The 22,500-nt window shown below is 40.3% G+C and overlaps 2 protein-coding genes across 12 annotated transcripts in view; one reads left to right on the top strand and one right to left on the bottom strand.

Moving 5' to 3' along the window:
• Window positions 1–11,143, top strand: part of LOC123500787 (protein NDRG3-like) — a 66,983-nt gene extending 55,840 nt beyond the window's left edge. For 5 of the 11 annotated variants that reach the window (XM_045249447.1, XM_045249401.1, XM_045249432.1 and 2 more), the window contains one exon: window positions 10,725–11,143. In XM_045249447.1, coding sequence (XP_045105382.1) covers window positions 10,725–10,861 — 137 coding nt within the window. In that variant the 3' untranslated portion in view covers window positions 10,862–11,143. Of the gene's footprint in view, window positions 1–152; window positions 273–10,724 lie in introns of all 11 variants that reach the window. The other 6 variants (XM_045249426.1, XM_045249420.1, XM_045249411.1 and 3 more) reach the window with 3 other exon arrangements.
• Window positions 1–16,378, bottom strand: part of LOC123500864 — a 32,752-nt gene extending 16,374 nt beyond the window's left edge. The window contains exon 1 of the mRNA XM_045249455.1: window positions 16,099–16,378. Coding sequence (XP_045105390.1) covers window positions 16,099–16,355 — 257 coding nt within the window. The 5' untranslated portion in view covers window positions 16,356–16,378. The remainder of the gene's footprint in view (window positions 1–16,098) is intronic.
• Window positions 16,379–22,500: the final 6,122 nt, after the last annotated feature.

Genomic DNA, 22,500 nt, shown 5'->3' with positions numbered 1-22,500 from the left:
AGAATCACCCCTTTGACCCCTTTAAAACAACGATCATCACCATATCACCCTCCCTACCACATTCCTTTCCTTGGCCCCTCTGACCCTTTCACCCCTGCCCCCTCACCCCTGCCACCCTGCCGCCCCACAACCCCCTGTTCTCCTCCCCCTAGCAGTGAGTGGGTCGCGTCGTGCCTCCAGTGTGTCGCTTGGAGAAGGTAAATCGTGTTGAGCTCCTCCTACTACTACATCACCCCTCCATCACAAAGTTTGATACAAATACAAGGCTTTGTGTAAGTTCTTTGCTTTCAGTTATTCAATTTTGCCCTATCCTTTATTTGTTATCCTTTGTCCTCCATTTTTGTCCTTCTTCTTGTCCTTTTGGCCTTTTTTTCCTTCCTTGTTCTCGTTTTTTTTTTTTTTTTTCTTGTTTCTTCATTTTTTTTTCCTTTTTGTCCTTTTTTTCCTTCCTTGTTCTCGTTTTTTTTTCTTGTTTCTTCATTTTTTTTCCTCTTGTCCTTTTTTTCCTTCCTTGTTCTCGTTTTTTTTCCTTGTTTCTTCATTTTTTGTCCTTCCTTTTGTCCTTTTTGTCCTTTTTTTCCTTCCTTGTTCTCGTTTTTTTTTCTTGTTTCTTCATTTTTTGTCCTTCCTTTTGTCCTTTTTTTCCTCTTTCCTTTCCTCGTTCTCGTTTTTTTTCTTGTTTCTTCATTTTCTTTGTTTATATGTGATTCCTTATTCCTTTTCCCCTTTTTCTTTTTTTCTTTAATTTATTCTTTATCCTTTGTCCTCCTCTTGTCCTCCTTTCCTTCCTCTTTTTCTCCTTCTTTCCCCTCCTGGTTCTTGTTTTTCTTTTGTTTTTGTTTTTGCTTTATTCCTTATCCTTTGTCCTCCTCTTGTCCTCCTCTTCTCCTCTTTCCTTCCTCCTTTTCTTGTTCTTCATCCTGGTTCTCATTTTTCTTATTTATTTATTTTTTTACTTTATTCCTTATCCTTTTCCTTCGTCCTTTTTCCTCCCTTTCTCCTGTTTTTTCTTCTTTTTCCTCCTCTTCCTGGTTCTTGTTTTCCTGTTCCTCCTTTATGTCCTCCCTTTCTCCTGATTTCCTATTTTCCTGTTTTATTTTCCTATTTTCCCTTGTCCTCCCTTTGTCCTCCTGATTTCCTGGTTCATGTTTTGCTTTTCCTCCTCCTCCTCCTCCTCCTCCTCCTCTTCCTGGTTCCTGTTTTCCTATTCCTATTTTGTCCTCCCTTTGTCATCCTGATTTCCTGTTATTTTTTTTTCCTCCTCCTCCTCCTCCTCCTCCTCCTCCTCCTCCTCCTCCTCCTCCTCCTCCTCCTCCTCCCCCTGGTTCCTGATTTTCTCCTTCTTCTGGTTCTTCATTTTCTTCCTCCTCTTCCTCTTCCTGGTTTATTGTTTCCTATTCTTCCTCTTCCTAATTTTTCTTCCTCCTTCTGATTCCTGATTTTCTCCTCCTCCTCCTCCTCCTCCTCCTCCTCCTCCTCCTCCTCCTCCTCCTCCTCCTCCTCCTCCTCCTCCTCCTAGTGGGAATGTTTGTTGTTACTCTTGATGTTGTTCTTGTTGTTGTTCTGGCAATGATAAAAACATCTACTACTACTACTACTACTACTACTACTACTACTACTACTACTACTACTACTACTACTACTACTACTACTACTGTTTCTTTGTGGTTTTGCTCTCTCTCTCTCTCTCTCTCTCTCTCTCTCTCTCTCTCTCTCTCTCTCTCTCTCTCTCTCTCTCTCTCTCTCTCTCTCTCTCTCTTAATTTAGTTCCATTTTCACTGACACACTTCCACCTCTTCCTCCTCATCTCCCCCTCTTCCTCCTCCTCCTCCTCCTCCTCCTCCTCCTCATCCTCCTCCTCCTGTTATCAGTTTATTTGTTGTCTTTGTTTGAGTAGAGTGCAGTAAGCAACCTTGCCGGCATTGTGTGTGTGTGTGTGTGTGTGTGTGCATGGGAGCATTGTGGAGCATGTGGTTGTCATGGCAATGCATCGCCATTACCTACACTAAAGTATCTAAGCTAATGTAATTTAATGTAACCTAACCTAACCTAACCTAACCTAATCTTACCTAACCTAACCTTACCTAACCTAACCTAACCTACACTAATTTATCTAAGCTAACCTAACCTAACCTAACCTAACCTAACCTAACCTAACCTAACCTAACCTAACCTTACCTAACCTAACCTAACCTAACCTAACCTACACTAAAGTATCTAAGCTAATGTAATTTAATCTAACCTAACCTAACCTAACCTAACCTAACCTAACCTAACCTAACCTTACCTAACCTAACCTTACCTAACCTAACCTAACCTAACCTAACCTAACCTAACCTAACCTTACCTAACCTAACCTAACCTAACCTTGCCTTGCCTTTATAACCCTTTTATGTCCCTTTTTATGCTCTCTAATGCTCCTCTGTCCTCTTAAAATGCTCTCTGTGTGTCTGTGTGTCTTCAATGCTCCTCTAAGTCCTGTTGTCTTGTGTGGTGTGTGTGTGTGTGTGTATGTCCTTTTCATGCTCCTCTTCCCTTTATGCTCTCTAATGCTCCTGTTTTCCTCTTAAATGCTCTCTAATGCTGTCTAATGTTCCCTGTGTATTCTGATGCTCCTCTGACTAATGCTGTTGTCTTTATGCTCCTCAATGCTCCTGTTTTCCTCTTAAATGCTCTCTAATGCTGTCTAATGCTCCTTGTGTGTTCTAATGCTCCTCTAACTAATGCTGTTGTCTTTATGCTCCTCAATGCTCCTGTTTTCCTCTTAAATGCTCTCTAATGCTGTCTAATGCTCCATCTAATGCTCTTGCTGACTATGTGGTGCATCTGTGTGTGTTTCTTTGTATGCTCCCTTGTGTTCTGTGTGTTGTGGAGCATTGTTTTGTGTCTATAATGCTCCGGGCTATAGTTTGGTGGTTTGTGATGTTTTGGTGCTGTTTGCTGTGTTTGGTGTGTGTTGTGGGCTGTTCTGTGGCTGTTTCTCTGTTCTCCTGCATTCTGTGGCTTGTTTGTTTCTGTGTTGTGTGCTGTGGGGTGTTCTTGTGCTGTGAGCTGTGGCTGTGGCTGTGTTCTCTCCTGTCCTGTCTGTCCTCCTGTGCTGCATCTCTGTGTCCTTTGGTCTGTTCCTGTGTCCTGTTGTGTCCCATCCCTGTCTGTGTTCTGTTGCTGTGTTGTGAGTCATCTTGCCCTGTGTTCTGTGTCCTGTCCTGTGTTCTCTGCTGTGTGCTGTGTTCTGTGTTCTCTGTCCTCTTGCCCTATGTCCTGTGTCTTGCCCTGTTTCCTGTGTTCTCTCCTGTGTCCTGTGCTGTGTGTTCTCTCCTGTGTCCTGTGCTGTGTGTTTCTCCTGTGTTCTGTGTCCTGTCTTGTTCTTCTCCTTTTGTTGTGTTCTGTGTTGTGTTGCTGTGTTCTGTGTGTGTGTGTGTGTGTGTGTGTGTGTGTGTGTGTGTGTGTGTGTGTGTGTGTGTGTGTGTGTGTGTGTCCTGCTGTCTGCTGGCCTGTAACTTGCCTTTTCCAACCTTATCTAACCTGACCTTACTTAACCTTATCTTAATGGCACCCTTCCTCCTCCTCCTCCTCCTCCTCCTCCTCCTCCTCCTCCTCCTCCTCCTCCTCCTCCTCCTCCTCCTCCTCCTCCTAACCTAATCTGCCTGCTGTCTGCCACCTACTTGTAACCTCCCCCTACCCCCCTCCCTTGTACTGCCTCTCCCTGTATGCTTTATTATATCAGCTATGCTCCCTGTAACACCCTGTAGCTCCCTGTAACACCCTGTAGCTCCCTGTAACACCCTGTAACTTCCTGTAACACCCTGTAGCTCCCTGTAACACCCTGTAGCTCCCTGTAACACCCTGTAGCTCCCTGTAACACCCTGTAGCTCCCTGTAACACCCTGTAGCTCCCTGTAACACCCTGTAATTCCCTGTAACACCCTGTAGTTCTGCTCTGGGTGTAGTGTGGGGGGGTGTAGTTTGGGTGTAGGGTGTAACATAGTTATTAATGTGTTGTTTAGTTGTTTTGATTTATTTGTTTGTTTTTGTTTTGTTTTATTTTCATTTTTTTTCTTCCTTCATTTTTCTGTTTTTCATCTTTATTTTCTTTTTTCTTTTCCTTCATATTTTTTTTTTTCTTTTTCTTTTCCTTTTATTTTTCTTTTTCTTTTTCTTTCTTCTTCTTCTTCTTCTTCTTCTTCTTCTTCTTCTTCTTCTTCTTCTTCTTCTTCTTCTTCTTCTTCTTCGTTCTTCGTTCTTCTTCTTCTCGTCCTCCTTCTCCTTCTTCTCGTCCTCCTTCTCCTCCTCCTTCTTCTTCTATGCATCATTTGTTCATTGTTATTGTTGTTATTATCATTTTTCTCATTAGTATTACATTATAAGTTGTCTTAGTTACTATTACTACTACTATCAATACTATATAGTGCTAGTAGTAGTAGTAGTAGTAATAGTAGAAGAACAGTGACAGCATTACATTTCATCATAGTAGTAGTAGTAGTAGTAGTAGTGAATTAATAGTACAGTGACATCAATAAGTTTCATCATGACAAGTGAGTGTAGAACAAGGCCATTTTCCTTCCTCTATTTCCTTTTTTTCCTCTGTGCTTTTCCCTTTCCTTTTTTCCCTCAATTAGCAGCTGTCCTTAACTAAGCAGTATCTCGGAGCTTCTGTGCCTCGCTGTGTGTCGAGAGGTGTTTCAAGGGTGTCTTTAGGTTCCAGTGACACATTAACAACATTTCTACATTATTGATATGCGAAACACACTTCAGAATCCAGCTAGTCACCTCTGTGGCCTGGGAAAACAGTTGTAGTGAAAAAGCAGAGCATTTTCAAGGTTGTTTTTAGAGTTTGAGTGACAGATTAACAACATTTCTGTATTATTAACAAGGAAAGCACTCTTAAGAACCTGGCTTGTCATCTCTATGGCCAACTTTCTCACTAGGACTATTTTTCAAGGCCACAGAGATGACTAGATGGGTTCTCGAGACTGTTTCTCCTGAAAATCTGCATCACTTCAACTTAAGCCTTTTAAAAGAGTATTTCTCCTGTTAAATGCAAAAATCATGTCAATCTGTCTCTAGAACCATAAAAACAATTGAAAACCCGCATTATTTCAAGTAGAGCCTTTTAAAAGTGTATTTCTCCTGTTAAATGCAAAATCATGTCAATCTGTCTCTAGAACCATAAAAACAATTGAAAACCCACATTATTTCAAGTAGAGCCTTTTAAAAGTGTATTTCTCCTGTTAATAATGCAGAAATCTTGTTAAATTATCACTGGAACCATAAAAACACCCTTAAAAACATGCGTCACTTCAACTAGAGCCTTAGGAAAGCAGTGGAGGTGTGGGGCCAGTGTTGTAGGGTTGACCTGACCTTGTGACCTCTTGACCTTGACACACTAAAGCTTGGGGGTCACATCTCTGCTTTCTGCTGGCTTGTGGTATTTTTCTGTGATTCTTTCTAAAAGCTTCCATATTCTTTTTCTTTCTTTTTTTTTCTTATCTCTATCTTCTTTTCTTTCATTCGTTTATTTCTTATTTTCTTATTTTTATTTTTTTCCCCTAGGCCAGATTTCCCTCTTGCATGAAAGAAAAAGACATTAACTATATATTTTTTTTCCCATTTATTTATTTTCCTAAGATCGAGAACCTTTCATTTTTATTTCCATCAATCATCATCAATATTTTGTCTCAATCTTTTCATTTTCTTTTCTTTTTTTCACATATAAACCAAATAGATAGAAAACCCTTTATTTTTTGGGGGGTTCTGGGTAAATGCAGGGGCAGGGGTGGGTAGGGGGCATGGCAGGGATGGGCAGAGCAGGGTATGGAAGGGTATGCATGTACTAGACCACTAACACACACAGCTGGTTATTTTATTGTGGCATGGTGTGGTGTGGTGTGGTATGGTGTGGTGTGGCATGGTATGGTGTGGCATGGTGTGGTATGGCATGTTTTTGTGTCAATATTCCTTGTTTTTACTTCATTTTAAGCACGTGTATGTATATATGTATGTGTCGCATGATTTTTGTTTGTGCATGTGTGTGTATGTTTGTCCTGTGCTTGTGCATGTGTGTGTGTGAATGTTGCCTGTGTTTGCATGTTTGTATATGCATGTGTGTGTATGTATGTGTGTGTGTGTGTGTGTGTGTCAACAAAATATACTTAAAATCTCATTCAATTTTGCTTTTTCTCATTCAAACAGCGCTATTTCACTACTGCCACTCTTATACACCCAGCACACCCCACACCCCTGCTTCACCCCTACACTCTAAGGCTCATCCACCACTGAGTCCCACCACCACCACCACCACACACCATACACACCACCAGGACTGTGAAGGTGTGTGGTGTTGACTTCAGAGAGTGTTGCAAAGCTCTCACTGTTTTGCCACGGTGAAAATTTTGTTTGGTTGTGTTGTGAAGTGGTGTTTTTGATGAGGCTGCTTGGGGACTGGCATCTAGTCTTTCTAATATAATGTTAATCTAAGCTATTCTCATCTAAATTTACCCATAGAAGATTAGTAATTAAACTTCAAAATTATTAAAATACGCTGGCTTTATAAATTCTCACAAACTTTCGCTCACATGAATTGAACTAAATAATATGAGACAGTTACGCTCAGGTGCAAAAAAAAAGGGAAAATCTATTAATTGTTAGCCTTTTTCACTGTTACAAAATCAAAATAAAAGTTCAAATTATCCAAAAATACCTAAAACTTTCTAAATTCTCACAAACTTTAGTTCACATGAATCAAACTGAAAAATATGAGACAGTTACACTCTTAAATGCAAAAACAAGGAAAAATATTTAAGTTCTCAACCTTTTTCACCATTACAAGACCAAAGAAAAAGAAAATAAAGAGTTCAAACTATCTGAAAAAACATTAAAACTTTCTAATTTCACACAAAGTTTAGCTCACACAAATTAGACCAAACAATATGACACAATTAATCTCTTAAGTACAACTTCCCACAAACTTTAGCTCAAATGAACAAACTTAAGAAATATGACTCAATTAGTTTTATTAGTGTGTGTGGTGAGGACTGTGGCATGGTGACCTCTCGTGACCTTATGACCTCCCTTGACCTGGACAATTATGTGAACCTTCCTTGTGACCTTATGACCTCCCTTGACCTGTACAATTTTGTGAACCTTCCCTGTGACCTTATGACCTGCCTTGACCTGTACAATTATGTGAACCTTCTTTGTGACCTTATGACCTCCCTTGACCTGTACAATTATATGAACCTTCCTTGTGACCTTATGACCTCCCTTGACCTGGACAATTATGTGAACCTTCCTTGTGACCTTATGACCTCCCTTGACCTGTACAATTATGTGAACCTTCCTTGTGACCTTATGACCTCCCTTGACCTGGACAATTATGTGAACCTTCCTTGTGACCTTATGACCTCCCTTGACCTGTACAATTTTGTGAACCTTCCCTGTGACCTTATGACCTCCCTTGACCTGTACAATTTCATGAACCTTCCTTGTGACCTTATGACCTCCCTTGACCTGTACAATTATGTGAACCTTCCTTGTGACCTTATGACCTCCCTTGACCTGTACAATTACATAAACCTTCCCTGTGACCTTATGACCTCCCTTGACCTGTACAATTACATAAACCTTCCCTGTGACCTTATGACCTCCCTTGACCTGTACAATTATGTGAACCTTCCTTGTGACCTTATGACCTCCCTTGACCTGTACAATTATGTGAACCTTCCTTGTGACCTTATGACCTCCCTTGACCTTTACAATTTCATGAACTTTCCTTCCAACAAAACAACAAGATAGACAGACAGAAAAAATTACTACACACACACACACACACACACACACACACACACACACACACACACACACACACACACACACACACACACACACACACACACACAAAGCATGTAACTGTGCATGTGTGTGTTGTGATTCACTAAATTTTCCCTTTTTTTCACTTGTTTTCCCTCCCTGTTTTGGTTTCTTATTTGTTTCAATGTTTAAATTAAGGTTCTAATTTTAAGCCTTTTTTTAACTAATGGTTCTAAGAAGTTCTATTCTGCATCTTTTTTTTTTATTATTATTGGAAGTGTAAGATTAAAATTTGTAAAGTTTAAATTCAATAATCAAGTTTGTTTTATTTTTTTTTTTTTTTTTGTGATTTTGTCATGTTGTTGTTGTTGATGTTGTTGAGTTTGTTGTTTTGTTGAGGGAAGGAAGGAAAGTTCACAAAATTGTTGTATTGTTAACATTGGCACAGTGACGGCAGCCTCTTCCAGCTGGTACCGCACACACCGCTGCCACACACCACCACACTACCACACAGCACCTCCACCTCAAAGCACCACACACCACCACCACCACAAAGCTCCACCACACACCACCAGCATGCACACACACACACCCCGGTAGCTCATTGGTTAGAGCGGTGGTTTCACAAGCCAGAGGATCGGGGTTCGATTCCCCGGCCGGGTGGAGATATTTGGGTGTGTCTCCTTTGACGTGTAGGTGGTGTTCACCTAGCAGTGAGTAGGTACGGGATGTAAATCGAGGAGTTGTGACCTTGTTGTCCCGGTGTGTGGTGTGTGCCTGGTCTCAGGCCTAGCCCAAGATCGGAAATAATGAGCTCTGAGCTCGTTCCGTAGGGTAACGTCTGGCTGTCTCGTCAGAGACTGCACCAGATCAAACAGTGACACACCACCACAAAACCCCACACACCACACACCACTTACTACCACCACCACAACCACCACCACCATACACCACCAAACACCACCACACAGCACCCAGGCTTACCACAGCAGCACCAAACCACATCACCACCACACACTTGTCCTCTCCACCTGCTCTTTCCACCACAGCTTCCCTCCACACCACCACCACCACCACCACCACTACCACAAACTTACAAAACTGGCTTCATATAATTATTTCAGCTGTTATTATTTTTTTTCATATTTTTTCATCCATTATTTATTTTTTTCCCAATACACACAATAGAGTAGAGCAAAACCTAACTTCAATATAATGCTTGTTTTTATATTTATTTATTCTTTTTTTCTAAGGGTTTAGAAGAAAGAGGATTGGAAAGGATTATAAAGGATTGGATTTTGTCTTTTGTTAAGTTAGAGGATTGGAGGTGTGCAGGGCAAGGAAAGGTGTGCTAGTTGCTAATCAAAGGGTTACTACTACTACTACTACTACTACTACTACTACTACTACTACTACTACTACTACTACTACTACTACTACTACTACTACTGCTAACTCAACACCACAAACCCTTACCAACATTACAAAAGAAAGGAGAAAAACTAATACCACCACCACCACCACCACCACCAAGAAATTCAATTATATGCCTTCCTTTCAACAAATTAGTGGACCTCTTATTGTGTCTTGTCAAATCAGCTCAGTCGTCTCTCTAAAGTGACTGTGTGTGTGTAAATAGCGAGGGTTTTTCATATTTCACTGCTTTTCATATCTTTTCATTAGGGGAGGTTAGGTTCAGGAAAGATGGTAGTAGTAGTAGTAGTAGTGGTAGTAGTGGTGGTGGTGGTAGTTTATTGAAGGAAAGGCACACAGATTAGAAATGTTAGGGATGTCTCTTCTCTCACACACACACACACACACACATATATCATTATCACTACATCACCACACACCCTTCCAATCCACACCACTATCATCACCACCACCACCACACACCACCACACAATCTTCCAACCCACTATAACTTCACACAACCACACACCATACCACCACCCCCACCACTACACCATACCACACCACACTACAAAACCACATAACACTGCCACACACCACAACACCACACCACACTATACACTATTAAATCACCACCACATGACACCACACCACGCAACACCAAACCACACCACACTACACCACACTACACCCTTCCAGATTATCACCACACTCTTCCAACCCCACACTACACCTCACCACACTACACAACACCACAACACACCACACCAAATCACCACACACCACCAAACCACCACACAACACCCCCATTTTTACACCTTCTGCACCACACCACACCACACAACACAACACACCATACCACATAACACCACACCACATCACCACACACCACACACACACACACACAACACCACACCACACAACACCAGAACACACCACACTACTTGACACTCTTCCAAGTTACCACCACACCCTACCACACACCACACCACACAACACCCACCACATCACCACCACAAGACACAACACACTGCCAAAACACCTCATAATACCACCATAACACCCCACACCACACAACACCACCAAAAAAACATCAAAACACCCCACACCACCACCACACACCACACAACACCCCATATCACCACCAAAATACCCCTTAACACCACCAAAACACCCTTAACACCACCAAAATACCCCACACCACCACCACACACCACACAACACCCCATAACACCACCAAAACACCCCCACATCATACCACACACCACACAACACCCCTTAACACCACCAAAATACCCCACACCACCACCACACACCACACAATACCCCATAACACCAAAAAACCACCTCAACATCCCACACCACACCCCACACCACCACAAAACACCCCATAACACCCCAAAACACCCCATAACACCACCAAAACCCCCCACACCACACCACACACCACCAAACGAGCCAGCACACCACAGCACCCTTCTCACACCATCACTCTCTCCTTAGCCGTGCACAGTCGAGGCATTGGATCGCGTCAGGGCTCCATCGCATCCGTCACCTCATCCACCGCCAGCCTGAGGGACTTGAGGGAAAGCAGGGACATCCACATTACAGAGAACCCACTCCAGAACCCCACTGCATGAGAATATCCAGTTCGCCGCCACCGATCCGATTCACAGGACCACTACTACTACTGCTGCTGCTGCTGCTTCACCTTCGCCCAGTTCCTTGTCACTCTGCCAAGGTCTAGAGTGTTTTTCCTGTGTCTCTTTGCCTTCCTGTGCTTTCTATTCCTCCTGTGCTTCTTGCCTATTTTCACGCAGCCTTTCTCACCGTTTTTGTAGCTTTTATTAGTGTTTTTGGGGTTTTCTGTTTTTTTTTTTTTTTCGTTTTCTTTTCTTTTTCTGTTTTTTTGTTCTCTAGTTTTTTTTCCGGTTTTTTTTTTTCGTTTTTCTTTTTCTTGTTTGTTTTTATTTATTTTTTCGTGTTTTATTTTCGTTTTAGTGTTTTTCTTTTTTCTTTTCTTTGGTTTGTTTTTATTCTTATTTTTATTTATGAGTTGTTTTCTTTCTTTCACTTTTCTTTTAGTTTCTTCTTTCTCTCCTCTCTCTCTGTTCTTTCTTTTCTATATTTCATTTTCCCTTTCTTTCTTTCTTTCTCTACTATTTTCTTTCATCTTCTTTCTCACTTTCCAACATTTTCTTCCTTTCTCTCTTTCTACTATTTCCTTTTTTCTTACTTCCTTCTTCCTCTCCTTCTCTCTCTCTCTTACTCTCTTCTCTTTAGTTTCTTCTTTCTCTTCCTTTCCTTCTATTATTTTTTTATTCAATTTCTGTGTGTCTGTATGTCTGTTTGCCTGTCATTTCCTCTTCTTTCTCTTTGCTTTGCTTAATGCTCTCCCTCTCCCTCTCCCTCTCTCTCTCTCTCTCTCTCTCTCTCCAAAATGTCTTCAATATTTACTAATTCTAATTTCGTAAGATAAATTTATTCTTAGCTGTTATCCTCCGTTTTATTTGAATGCATATTTTATCACGTTTTATATTGTGGAGCTTTTATTTACCCCATTCCCATCCTCCCTTCCTATTTTTTTTATCACCATTTATATTATTGTCAGTGTTTTTTGTGTCAAATTAACTCTATTATTTCTAGTCTAGTGAATTCCATAGGGTCATGCTCTGCTACACTTCAAGCACTGCCCTTCACTGCTTTCCACAGGGTCTAGTTGAAGTGACGCGGGTTTTCAAGGGTGTTTTTACATTTCTAGTGATGGATTGACAAGATTTCTGCATTGTTGATATGAGAAATACTCTTTTGGAAGGCTCTAGTTGAAGTGATGTGGGTTTTCAAGGGTGTGTTCATGTTTCTAGTGACTGATTTACAATATTTCTACATTCTAAACAGCAGAAACACTCTTTTGAAAGGCTCTAGTTAAAGTGACGTGGGTTTTAAAGGGTGTTTTTATATTTCTAGTGACTGATTTACAATATTTCTACATTCTAAATAGCAGAAACACTCTTTTGAAAGGTTCTAGTTAAAATGACAGTGGTTTTTAAGAGTGTTTTTATGTTTCTAGTGGCAGGTTTACAAGATTTCTACTTTATAAACAGGAGAAACACTTTTTTGAAAGGTTCTAGTTAAAATGACAGTGGTTTTTAAGAGTGTTTTTATGTTTCTAGTGGCAGGTTTACAAGATTTCTACTTTATAAACAGGAGAAACACTCTTTTGAAAGGTTCTAGTTAAAATGACAGTAGTTTTTAAGAGTGTTTTTATGTTTCTAGTGGCAGGTTTACAAGATTTCTACTTTATAAACAGGAGAAACACTCTTTTGAAAGGTTCTAGTTAAAATGACAGTGGTTTTCTGCATAATAAATAGTAGAGCAGGTTTTGAAGGCCTTTAGTTGAAGTAATGTGGGTTTTTAAAGGTGTTTCTATGTTTCTAGTGACAGATTAACAACATTCCTACATTACAAACAGGAAAAACAGTCTTGGAAACCCTGCCAGTCATCCATGTGGCCTTGGAAAACAGTGTTGGGGAGAGAGCGAAGTGTTTCAGAGTTGAGGTTTTGTGTTGCTGTGTTGTGTTGTGTTTCATGTATCAGCTGTAGGAGTGACCCCATTATAGACACACTGATACACCTTCTGAAGTATTTTGTATCAATAGTTTTTTCCGTTTAACTTTGATTTGTATATTTTATGAGGTGAGGTTAGTGTTGTTCATACATACATCTACAAATATACATTTATTATATATATACTGTAATTATATACATAGATTTTGTGGTTCTTTTATTTCATTTGTATACCATTTAGTTTATTATCCTCTGTTTTCTTTTTCTTTTTTTCGTTTTCTTTATTTCCTTGTTTCTTTTATTTCATTTGTATATCATTTTACTTTCTTCTCTCTCTCTTTTTTCTTTATTTATTTCCAGCTTTTCTTTCTTCTCTATCTCTTATTTTGCACTTAATTTAATCACTTAGTCTTTTTTTTTCAATATTTTTTTTTATTTAATTTGTATATCTGCTTTCTCATACTGCATTTTCTTTCTTTTTCTTTTTTCTTTATTTCTAGCTTTATTTCCTTCTCTGTCTCTTATTTCATACTCAATTTAATCACCTACTCCTTTTTCTTCACTATTTTTAACCAATTTTGATATATTTTTCAAAGTATTTTCCTCTTTTCATGGATAGTGCACATTTTAATCCTCTCAAAAAAATATCCAGCGTAACTTTTTTTTTTCATCTTTATTTTCCTTTTCTTTCATTTCTTTTCCTATTTCATATTCCTTCCCACCTTCCTTCTTTTCCTTTCATTTTTCTTTCATTTCCTTCCTTTTCTTCCTATCTTTTCCTTTCCTTCCCTTCCCTCCTGGCTTTCTTTCCTTCCTTCCTTCCTTCCTTCCTTCCTTCCTTCCTTCCTTCCTTCCTTCCTTCCTTCCTTCCTTCCTTGGTCCTACACACACCCAATCTCTGCCGTCCCACGTCATAATAATAATAATAATAATAATAATGATACAAATTGATACAAATGACACTGAACAAGTCACGTGACAACTTTATGCATATTTCTTCAGGTTCTCGAAGCAATACAGGATTAATACACGTCATTTTTTAATCGTCAGTGTCATTTTCTTGGAATCTATTTTACTATGGGTTAATTTTTTAATCGATGTTTGTTAAGGTGAGCAAGAGTCTTGGCGTTTAGTGTTCCACAGAGGTTCATGGCGTCTTTAATCCTTTTTCATGGAGGTTCTCGTGTTGTGAATGTTCTTGAGAGGTGAATTAAGAGATCACAGTACTTCATTTATTTTCAGAAAGGCTGTTTGGAAGTTTGCTGTATAGTTTTTTGGGCTCTCTTTTTTTATATATATGGACACGAATGTTATATAAAAAGTTTGTTGTTGACGTTTTAAAACACGGATGCAGATTTGATCACTGGCTTTACGTGTGTGTGTGTGTGTGTGTGTGTGTATGTGTGTGTGGATCTTTTACGTTCAAACAAGCACCACAGTATTTGAATAGCGAAGAAAATAACACATTACCACTAGCTAATCAAGACAAACGCAGCCCACACATCAAAACAAGATTCAGAAACACGAAAAAAAAAAAAAAAAAAAACGGGAAAAAAAAAAAAGAACAAGTCACAATTATTTTTTCCTCATTACTCGTTCCCTCAGTCCGAAGTAGGCTGGTGTTAATGAAAGCCTCAAGATCAATATTAAGATCAAGCCTTGCCGCACCGAGCCACCACGACGCTGTGTAAAAAATTAAACCCAGACAATTTAAACTCAGAACTCCCCAGCAAATAGACCGGGGGAGCGCGGACAGTTAGATAGCCAGCATTAGTGAGAAATAAATGCCTCAAAGCTTCCACCCCCCTCCAACCTCCTCTTCCTCTTCCTCCACCTCCTCTTCCTCCTCTTCTAGCGAGCGTTACCTGCTTAGACCCCCGCGGACCGTAGCCAAAACACGTATTAAAAGCCAATTAAGGTGTTTTTCACGTTTTCAATGGCGTTTTTCTCCTTCATTTCCTAGTTTTAGAATTGTACATCACGTTATCAAGGACAAAAACACCAATGAGAGCGTGGCTTATCATCTATGTGGCCTGTAAATGATGTGAAGTGTTTTAAGAAGTCTGCGCGTCCTTAGCACCACTAGAATGCCTTTATAAGCGAATACAGGGCGTAGAGAAGTGCTATTTGCAACCTTACCTAATTTAACCTGACACTACCAACACACAAGGGGGTCAAATAGAGATCTAGTGCATTCTAAACTGTCCCTTGCAACCGAGCAGACTAGGTTACGCAATACAAGTCACCCTTATCCCTTATCCTTATCCCTGAACTTTCTCTCTCTCTCCCTCTCTGTCCCTTGATAAACGCGAGGGGTCCACATGCCCACCTTGCATTGAGCTGTATAGACTAGTTAATACAAAGGGGTTCAAGATATCGCTAAAATGACCTCTATAGCCGCGTTATCTTCATTTCAAGTGACACTGCACCGCCTGTTACTGGTTCACCGTGCGTGTGTGTGCGTGATGTGCGTGTGCGTGTGTGTGTGTGTGTGTGTGTGTGGTGCAGTGCTGGCTCTATTAATAAAGTTATCTTCCACTAGTTCGTGTTTTATTGATCTTTTGTGTGTGTTTCGTGTGTTTTTGTTTTGTATTGTTGTTTTAGTGCATGGTTGTGATGGTGGTGGTGGTCTTGGTGGAGAGAGAGAGAGAGAGAGATGAGTATGGTCTTTATTTAACTCCTTCGGTTAATTCCACATAAGCTTCTAAAGATGAACAAAAATTACCAAATAGTAAGCAGAATGAATATGGAAACGCGTCATGGTACTGAACACACACACACACACACACACACACACACACACACACACACACACACACACACACATTTCCATATATACACCACTTTCACTTTTCAGGATTTAAAGAAGAGGAGAAAAAAGAAGAAAACATTTGACATCACGTCCTTCCCAGAACACACAAGCAGAGCAGCCAACCCTTCCCGCGGCCACCATGCACACACACACACACACACACACACTGTACGACAATTGCAACACTGGCGTACGACAGCAATAAAATAGGAGCATCTCTTGAACGTACTGGGACTGGCATCTAAGTGGGCATTTTTTATTTAATCGTTTGGCCAGATTTTCTCCTCTTACATGAAAAAAAGAAAAAAAAACTATATAAATGAGGGTTGATAAGATCCAAGCCTCTTATTTTGGTTTTGTTTCCTGTATTCAGTAGTTTTCAATATTTCTGTGTGGTTATTCTCGTTTTTGTTGGCTAGAGTATACAATTACAGTAGTGAATGGTGATGAAGAGGAAATATACTGCGTGAAATATATACAAGATCAGTGGTTCCCTACCTGTGGGGCAGGGTTGTCTGGGGGCCACGTGGCATGCAGGGGGCCATGATCTGAGGATGTGGTGTGTGTAGGAGACCAGTGGAGTGTAGCGGGTAGGCAGCCAGGGGAGGCAACTTAACAGGTTCAGTACAGGTTTCAGTGATGACTTGTTGAAACGCACGAGTATTATAAGTCTGTTGCATGTATGAGGTCCGTGCAGGGCGGGGCAGGTCGCGTCGTGCACCTCCAGGCATACTGACAAAGCAATCTTCACACATGCGTCTCTCTCACTTCCCATCCACGTGCTGTCTGAAAGTGATAGTTTGTGTAGGCTATGCTGTGGTCGTATATTGTAAAGGACGCCACAGCACAGTGAGTGTCCATGTCTTGGATTACAACAACGATTTATAATGATTCTGTGACACGTGGCACAGGTTTTTTCAAATGTTGCCACGATGTGGTGGTGGTGGTGGTGGTGGTGGTGGTCAGGGTGTCCCCTTGGGTCCCCCACCTGGTTCCAGTCTCACGCCTCACTTTCTGCCACCAAGCAAGATGGAAACTTCAACCTCGATTTTTACCTCATGAATGATAAATAGTTACTAAATAAATGAAACAAATTATATATATATATATATATATATATATATATATATATATATATATATATATATATATATATATATATGAGAGAGAGAGAGAGAGAGAGAGAGCTTGCGGATAGGCAGGTAGGGAGACAATTTTAATGTGATAATTGGTGTTTGAAATGGCAGCACCGCACTCTTGGGAATTCTGGAACATGCCACACCTAGAGCAGACTTCACCGCTGGAACACACTGGCACATCATTCTGTCTGTGTCATTACTATTACTATTGTCTCTGTCATTACTATTACTATTACTATTGTCTCTGTCATTACTATTACTATTACTATTACTATTGTCTGTGTCATATCCATTACCATTATTCTTTTATAACATTCTTTCTGATCATGTGTCCTTAACGTACATCCAGACAAGACACACATTCACTTTCCAGTAGTAATGAATATCTCAAGTGAGGGTAATTCTGTGGTTCCTTATCTATGGGTTCTGTCTGCCTGAGTGGTTTACGTCTGGAGGTGATGGGTGTAGGGGTGTTGCCAGTGTCTGTGGTGATGGGTGGGATATACTTAGCAGTGGGCGGCGGGCCACGGACAAGGCTGCATCCTGTGTGATAAGTGTACACCGACCAGAAGAGTTTGTGAGCCACTGTACTGATAGATAGATAAGAACTGGGAGAGTGTGAAAAAGATAAGCAGACTACAGACTGATAAAAGACAACATCAACAAAAACAACAACAATAATAATAATGATAATAATAATAATAATAACAATAATAATAATAATAATAATAATAATAATAATAATAATAATAATAATAATAATAATAATAATAATAAGAGAGAGAGAGAGAGAGAGAGAGAGAGAGAGAGAGAGAGAGAAATGCAATAAATCTTCGCTAAGTCAGCCTTCCTCCTCTCTCTCTCTCTCTCTCTCTCTCTCTCTCTCTCTCTCTCTCTCCTTTTATCCCTCCCTACATTCCATCTCTCTCTCTCTCTCTCTCTCTCTCTCTCTCTCTCTCTCTCTCTCTCTCTCTCTTTCTCTCTCTCAGGCAACAAGTAGGCCAGGAGAGCAAACAACAACAACAACAACAACAACAGCAACAACAACAACAACAACAGCGTTTCAATAACAAGTAAAATTTAAGTTAACGTCTAAAATAGAATCTCTTGTGTTTTTGTTTCCTTCATTTTTTTCTTATTTTCTTTTTTTCTTTTCCTTTTTTTCCTATTTGAATCTAGAGTGACAGAGACGTATTTGTGCCAGAGCTCATTTCTCAGTACAATTGACATGAGAGTAACGTTCTTGTGTGTCTCTGTACCTCTTCTACCTCCCCCTTCCTCCTCCTCCTCCTCCTCCTCCTCCTCCTCCTTTGGGTATGTTTCTGTTTGTACTTCCTTTGTCTTCTATTGTGCTCCTCTGACATGACAAAACCTGTATTCCTTTCATTAAAACGTTTTGATTCTGTTTCTTTTCCTTTTTTTCTCTCACTTCTGCCATTCCTTAACCCCTTCAGTACTGGGACACATTTTTACCTTGAGATTTGTGTACCATTAGACCATTTTATTGACATTAGGAAGGGTCTATGGAGGTCAGAAGATTAATAGCCACAGTCTTCACTATTTTAACCCCTTCAGTACTGGGACGCATTTCTACCTTGAGATTTATGCACCATTAGACCATTTTATTGACATTAGGAAGGGTCTATGGAGGTCAGAAGATTAATGGCCACAGTCTTCACTATTTTAACCCCTTCAGTACTGGGACGCATTTCCACCTTGAGTTTTGTGTACCATTAGACCATTTTATTGACATTAGGAAGGGTCTATGGAGGTCAGAAGATTAATGGCCACAGTCTTCACTATTTTAACCCCTTCAGTACTGGGACGCATTTCTACCTTGAGTTTTGTGTGCCATTAGACCATTTTATTGACATTAGGAAGGGTCTATGGAGGTCACAAGATTAATGGCCACAGTCTTCACTATTTTAATCCCTTCAGTACTGGGACGCATTTCTACCTTGAGATTTGTGCACCATTAGACCATTTTATTGACATTAGGAAGGGTCTATGGAGGTCAGAAGATTAATGGCCACAGTCTTCACTATTTTAACCCCTTCAGTACTGGGACACATTTTTACCTTGAGTTTTGTGTGCCATTAGACCATTTTATTGACATTAGGAAGGGTCTATGGAGGTCACAAGATTAATGGCCACAGTCTTCACTATTTTAACCCCCACACGAGTTTCTGAAGCTGTACAAAATCACCAAATAGTAGGCAGAGTGAATATGGAAACGCGTCATGGTACTGAAGGGGTTAAAAGGTTGTAGTGTATATTATTGGGAGTTTCAAGTATGTTTTCGTGTTTCTAATAGTTTAAAGGTTCTAGTGAGAGTTGTTGGGGTTTTCAAGAGTGTTTTCATGGTTCTAGTGTAAGTTAATGGGGTTTTTAAGGGTGTTTTCGTGGTTCTATTAGTTTAAAAGGTGCTAGTGTAAATTATTGGTGTTTTCAAAGGTGTTTATGTGGTTCTGTTAGTTCAAAAGGTTCTATTGAAAGTCATCGGGATTTTAAAGGGTGTTTTCGTGGTTCTATGAGCTTAATTAAAGGGTTCTAGTGAAAATTATTGGGGTTTTCAAGAGAGTTTATGTGGTTGTATTAGTTTAAAAGGGTCTTGTGGGAGTTATTAGGGTTTTGAAGGGTGTTTTAGTAGTTCTGATACTTTTAAAAGGTTCTAGTGTAAGTTATAGGGGTTTTGAAGGGTGTTTATGTGGTTCTGATACTTTTAAAAGGTTCTAGTGCAAGTTAAGTGGGTTTTTAAGGGTGTTTTAAAGGTTCTGATATTTTAAAAGGTTCTGGTTTAAGTTATAGGGGTTTTGAAGGGTGTTTTAGTGGTTCTGATACTTTTAAAAGCTTCTAGTGCAAGTTAAGGGGGTTTTTAAGGGTGTTTATGTGGTTCTGATGCTTTTAAAAGGTTCTAGTGAAAGTTAAGGGGGTTTTTAAGGGTGTTTTAAAGGTTCTGATACTTTTAAAAGGTTCTAGTGTAAGTTATAGGGGTTTTTAAGGGTGTTTATGTGAGTTATTGGGGTTTTCATTTATTTCATCATTTATTTCTTTATTTATCATTTTTCTTTATTTCTAATCGTAAAAGAATAATGCTTTTTGTTTGTTTGTTTGTTTGTTTGTTTGTTTGTTTGTTATTATTTCTCGTGTGATTAATTCCGTCATTTCTTTTTATTATTTTCTTTATTTCTTTATCAGTTTATTTATTTATTTATTTATTTATTTGTTAGCAGTAAGAAAATAATGAGAGAAAATTAATTAAGTCTTTTCAATGACAAGTGGATGGAAATTACGCTCTCTCTCTCTCTCTCTCTCTCTCTCTCTCTCTCTCTCTCTCTCTCTCTCTCTCTCTCTCTCGAAAAGGAGCAAAAAATAAGGACATTTCCGTGGTTACAATTCAAACGTTTCTGTCATTTTTTTTCTTTCTTTTTTTCTTTCTTTCTTTCATTGTGGTTACACACACACACACACACACACACACACACACACACACACACACACACACATACATACACAAAGGATAAGGATATGCGTAATCGTGTGTGTGTGTGTGTGTGTGCGTTTTGGGAAGGGGAGGATGTCAGGACACACACACACACACACACTAAAAGGAAATGGTTTACATCTTTGCCCTAACCCCACCTATCTCTCTCTCTCTCTCTCTCTCTCTCTCTCTCTCTCTCTCTCTCTCTCTCTGTTATTGTCTTTCCTTTAACTTCTCTTGTGATCCCTCCCCTTTCCTCCCCACCTCTCTCTCTCTCTCTCTCTCTCTCTCTCTCTCTCTCTCTCTCTCTCTCTCTCTCTCTCTCTCTCTCTCTCTCTCTCTCTCTCTCTCACGAAATATTTATCCCACATGTTGACTTTTTCTTGGAATCAAAACAAATTTTCATCAACACACCGCTGCTGCAGGATATGTAACGTGACTCCTCCTCCTCCTCCTCCTCCTCCTCCTCCTCCTCCTCCTCCTCCTCCTCCTCCTCCTCTTCTTCTTCTTCTTCTTCTTCTTCTTCTCCTGTTTTCTTTTTTTTCGTCATTCTTTTACTTCTTCGCCTCCTCCACCTCTTCTTCTTCTTCTTCTTCTTCTTCTTCGTCTTCTTCTTTGTTCTTGTTCTTGTTCTTCTTCTACTTCTTCTTCTTCTTCTCCTTCTTCTCCTTCTTCTTCTTTTCTTCTTCTTCTCCTCCTCCTCCTCCTCCTCCTCCTCCTCCTCCTCCTCCTCCTCCTCCTCCTCCTCCTCCTCCTCCTCCTCCTCCTCCTCTTCCTTCTCCTCCTCCTCCTCCTCCTCCTCCTCCTCCTATTATGTTCTCTTTCTGCTTCTCCCTTTCTCTTTCTCTCTCTCTCTCTCTCTCTCTCTCTCTCTCTCTCTCTCTCTCTCTCTCTCTCTCTCTCTCTCTCTCAGGCCAAAAAGTCTGTTGCTGCTCCTATTTTCTTTTCCTTTTCTCTTTTTTTTTCTTCTTTTCTTTTCTTTTTAATCCTTTGTAAGTTTTGTGACCTGTTGTCTGTCCTCCTCCTCCTCCTCCTCCTCCTCCTCCTCCTCCTCCTCCTCCTCCTCCTCCTCCTCCTCCTCCTCCTCCTCCTTTCTTTCTTTATTTCTCATTACTTTCTAATGTAAAGCAAACATTCTCAGTAAACGTGACTAGTTAGTAATAATAGTAGTAGTAGTAGTAGTAGTAGTAGTAGTAGTAGTAGTAGTAGTAGTAGTAGTGGTGGTGGTGGTGGCAGTAATAGGTGTGGTGGTGGTAGTAGTAGTAGTAGTAGTAGTAGTAGTAGTAGTAGTAGTAGTAGTAGTAGTAGTAGTAGGTGAACCATTAACGTTACTATCATCATCATCATTATCATCATCATCACTATCATCATCATCATCATCATCATCGTCATTATTTATTTCACACATATCCAGTTTGTCCAATTAGAGCTAATTAGAGAGAATTACAAATGGCTTCCTCTCTCTCTCTCTCTCTCTCTCTCTCTCTCTCTCTCTCTCTCTCTCTCTCTCTCTCTCTCTCTCTCTTCATGTTCGTAAATTTGCTCTCTCATTGTGTGTGTGTGTGTGTGTGTGTGTGTGTGTGTGTGTGTGTGTGTGTGTCTCCTGTCTACCATCTGTCGCCTGTCTGGGTTCGCTTCACGTCTGTCTGTCTGTCTGTCTGTCGTATGTCTTTCTGTATGTCTGTGTGTGTGTGTGTGTGTGTGTGTGTGTGTGTGTGTGTGTGTGTGTGTGTGTGTGTGTGTGTGTCTGTCTGTTTCTCTGTATGTATGTGTGTGTGTGTGTGTGTGTGTCTGTCTGTCTGTCTATTTGTCTGTTTCTCTGTATGTCTGTGTGTTTGTGTGTCTGTCTGTCTGTATGTATGTGTGTGTATGTGTGTGTGTGTCTGTCTGTCTGTATGTCTGTGTGTGTGTGTGTGTCTGTCTGTATGTCTGTGTGTGTGTCTGTATGTCTGTGTGTGTGTGTCTGTCTGTATGTCTGTGTGTGTGTCTGTCTGTCTGTATGTCTCTATGTGTGTCACTGTTTGATCTGGTGCAGTCTCTGACGAGACAGCCAGACGTTCCCCTACGGAAGGAGCTCAGAGCTCATTATTTCCGATCTTGGGGTAGGCCTGAGACCAGGCACACACCACACACCGGGACAACAAGGTCACAACTCCTCCATTTACATCCCGTACCTACTCACTGCTAGGTGAACACTCAACACCACCTACACGTCAAAACTCAAAGGAGACACACCCAAATATCTCCACCCGCCCGGGGAATCCAAACCCGGTCCTC

The sequence above is a fragment of the Portunus trituberculatus genome, chromosome 8, assembly GCF_017591435.1.
Source record: "Portunus trituberculatus isolate SZX2019 chromosome 8, ASM1759143v1, whole genome shotgun sequence".
Taxonomy (NCBI): Eukaryota; Metazoa; Arthropoda; class Malacostraca; order Decapoda; family Portunidae; genus Portunus; species Portunus trituberculatus.
Note: the sequence above shows the minus strand (reverse complement) of the source record. Positions and strands in the feature narration are given on the sequence as shown.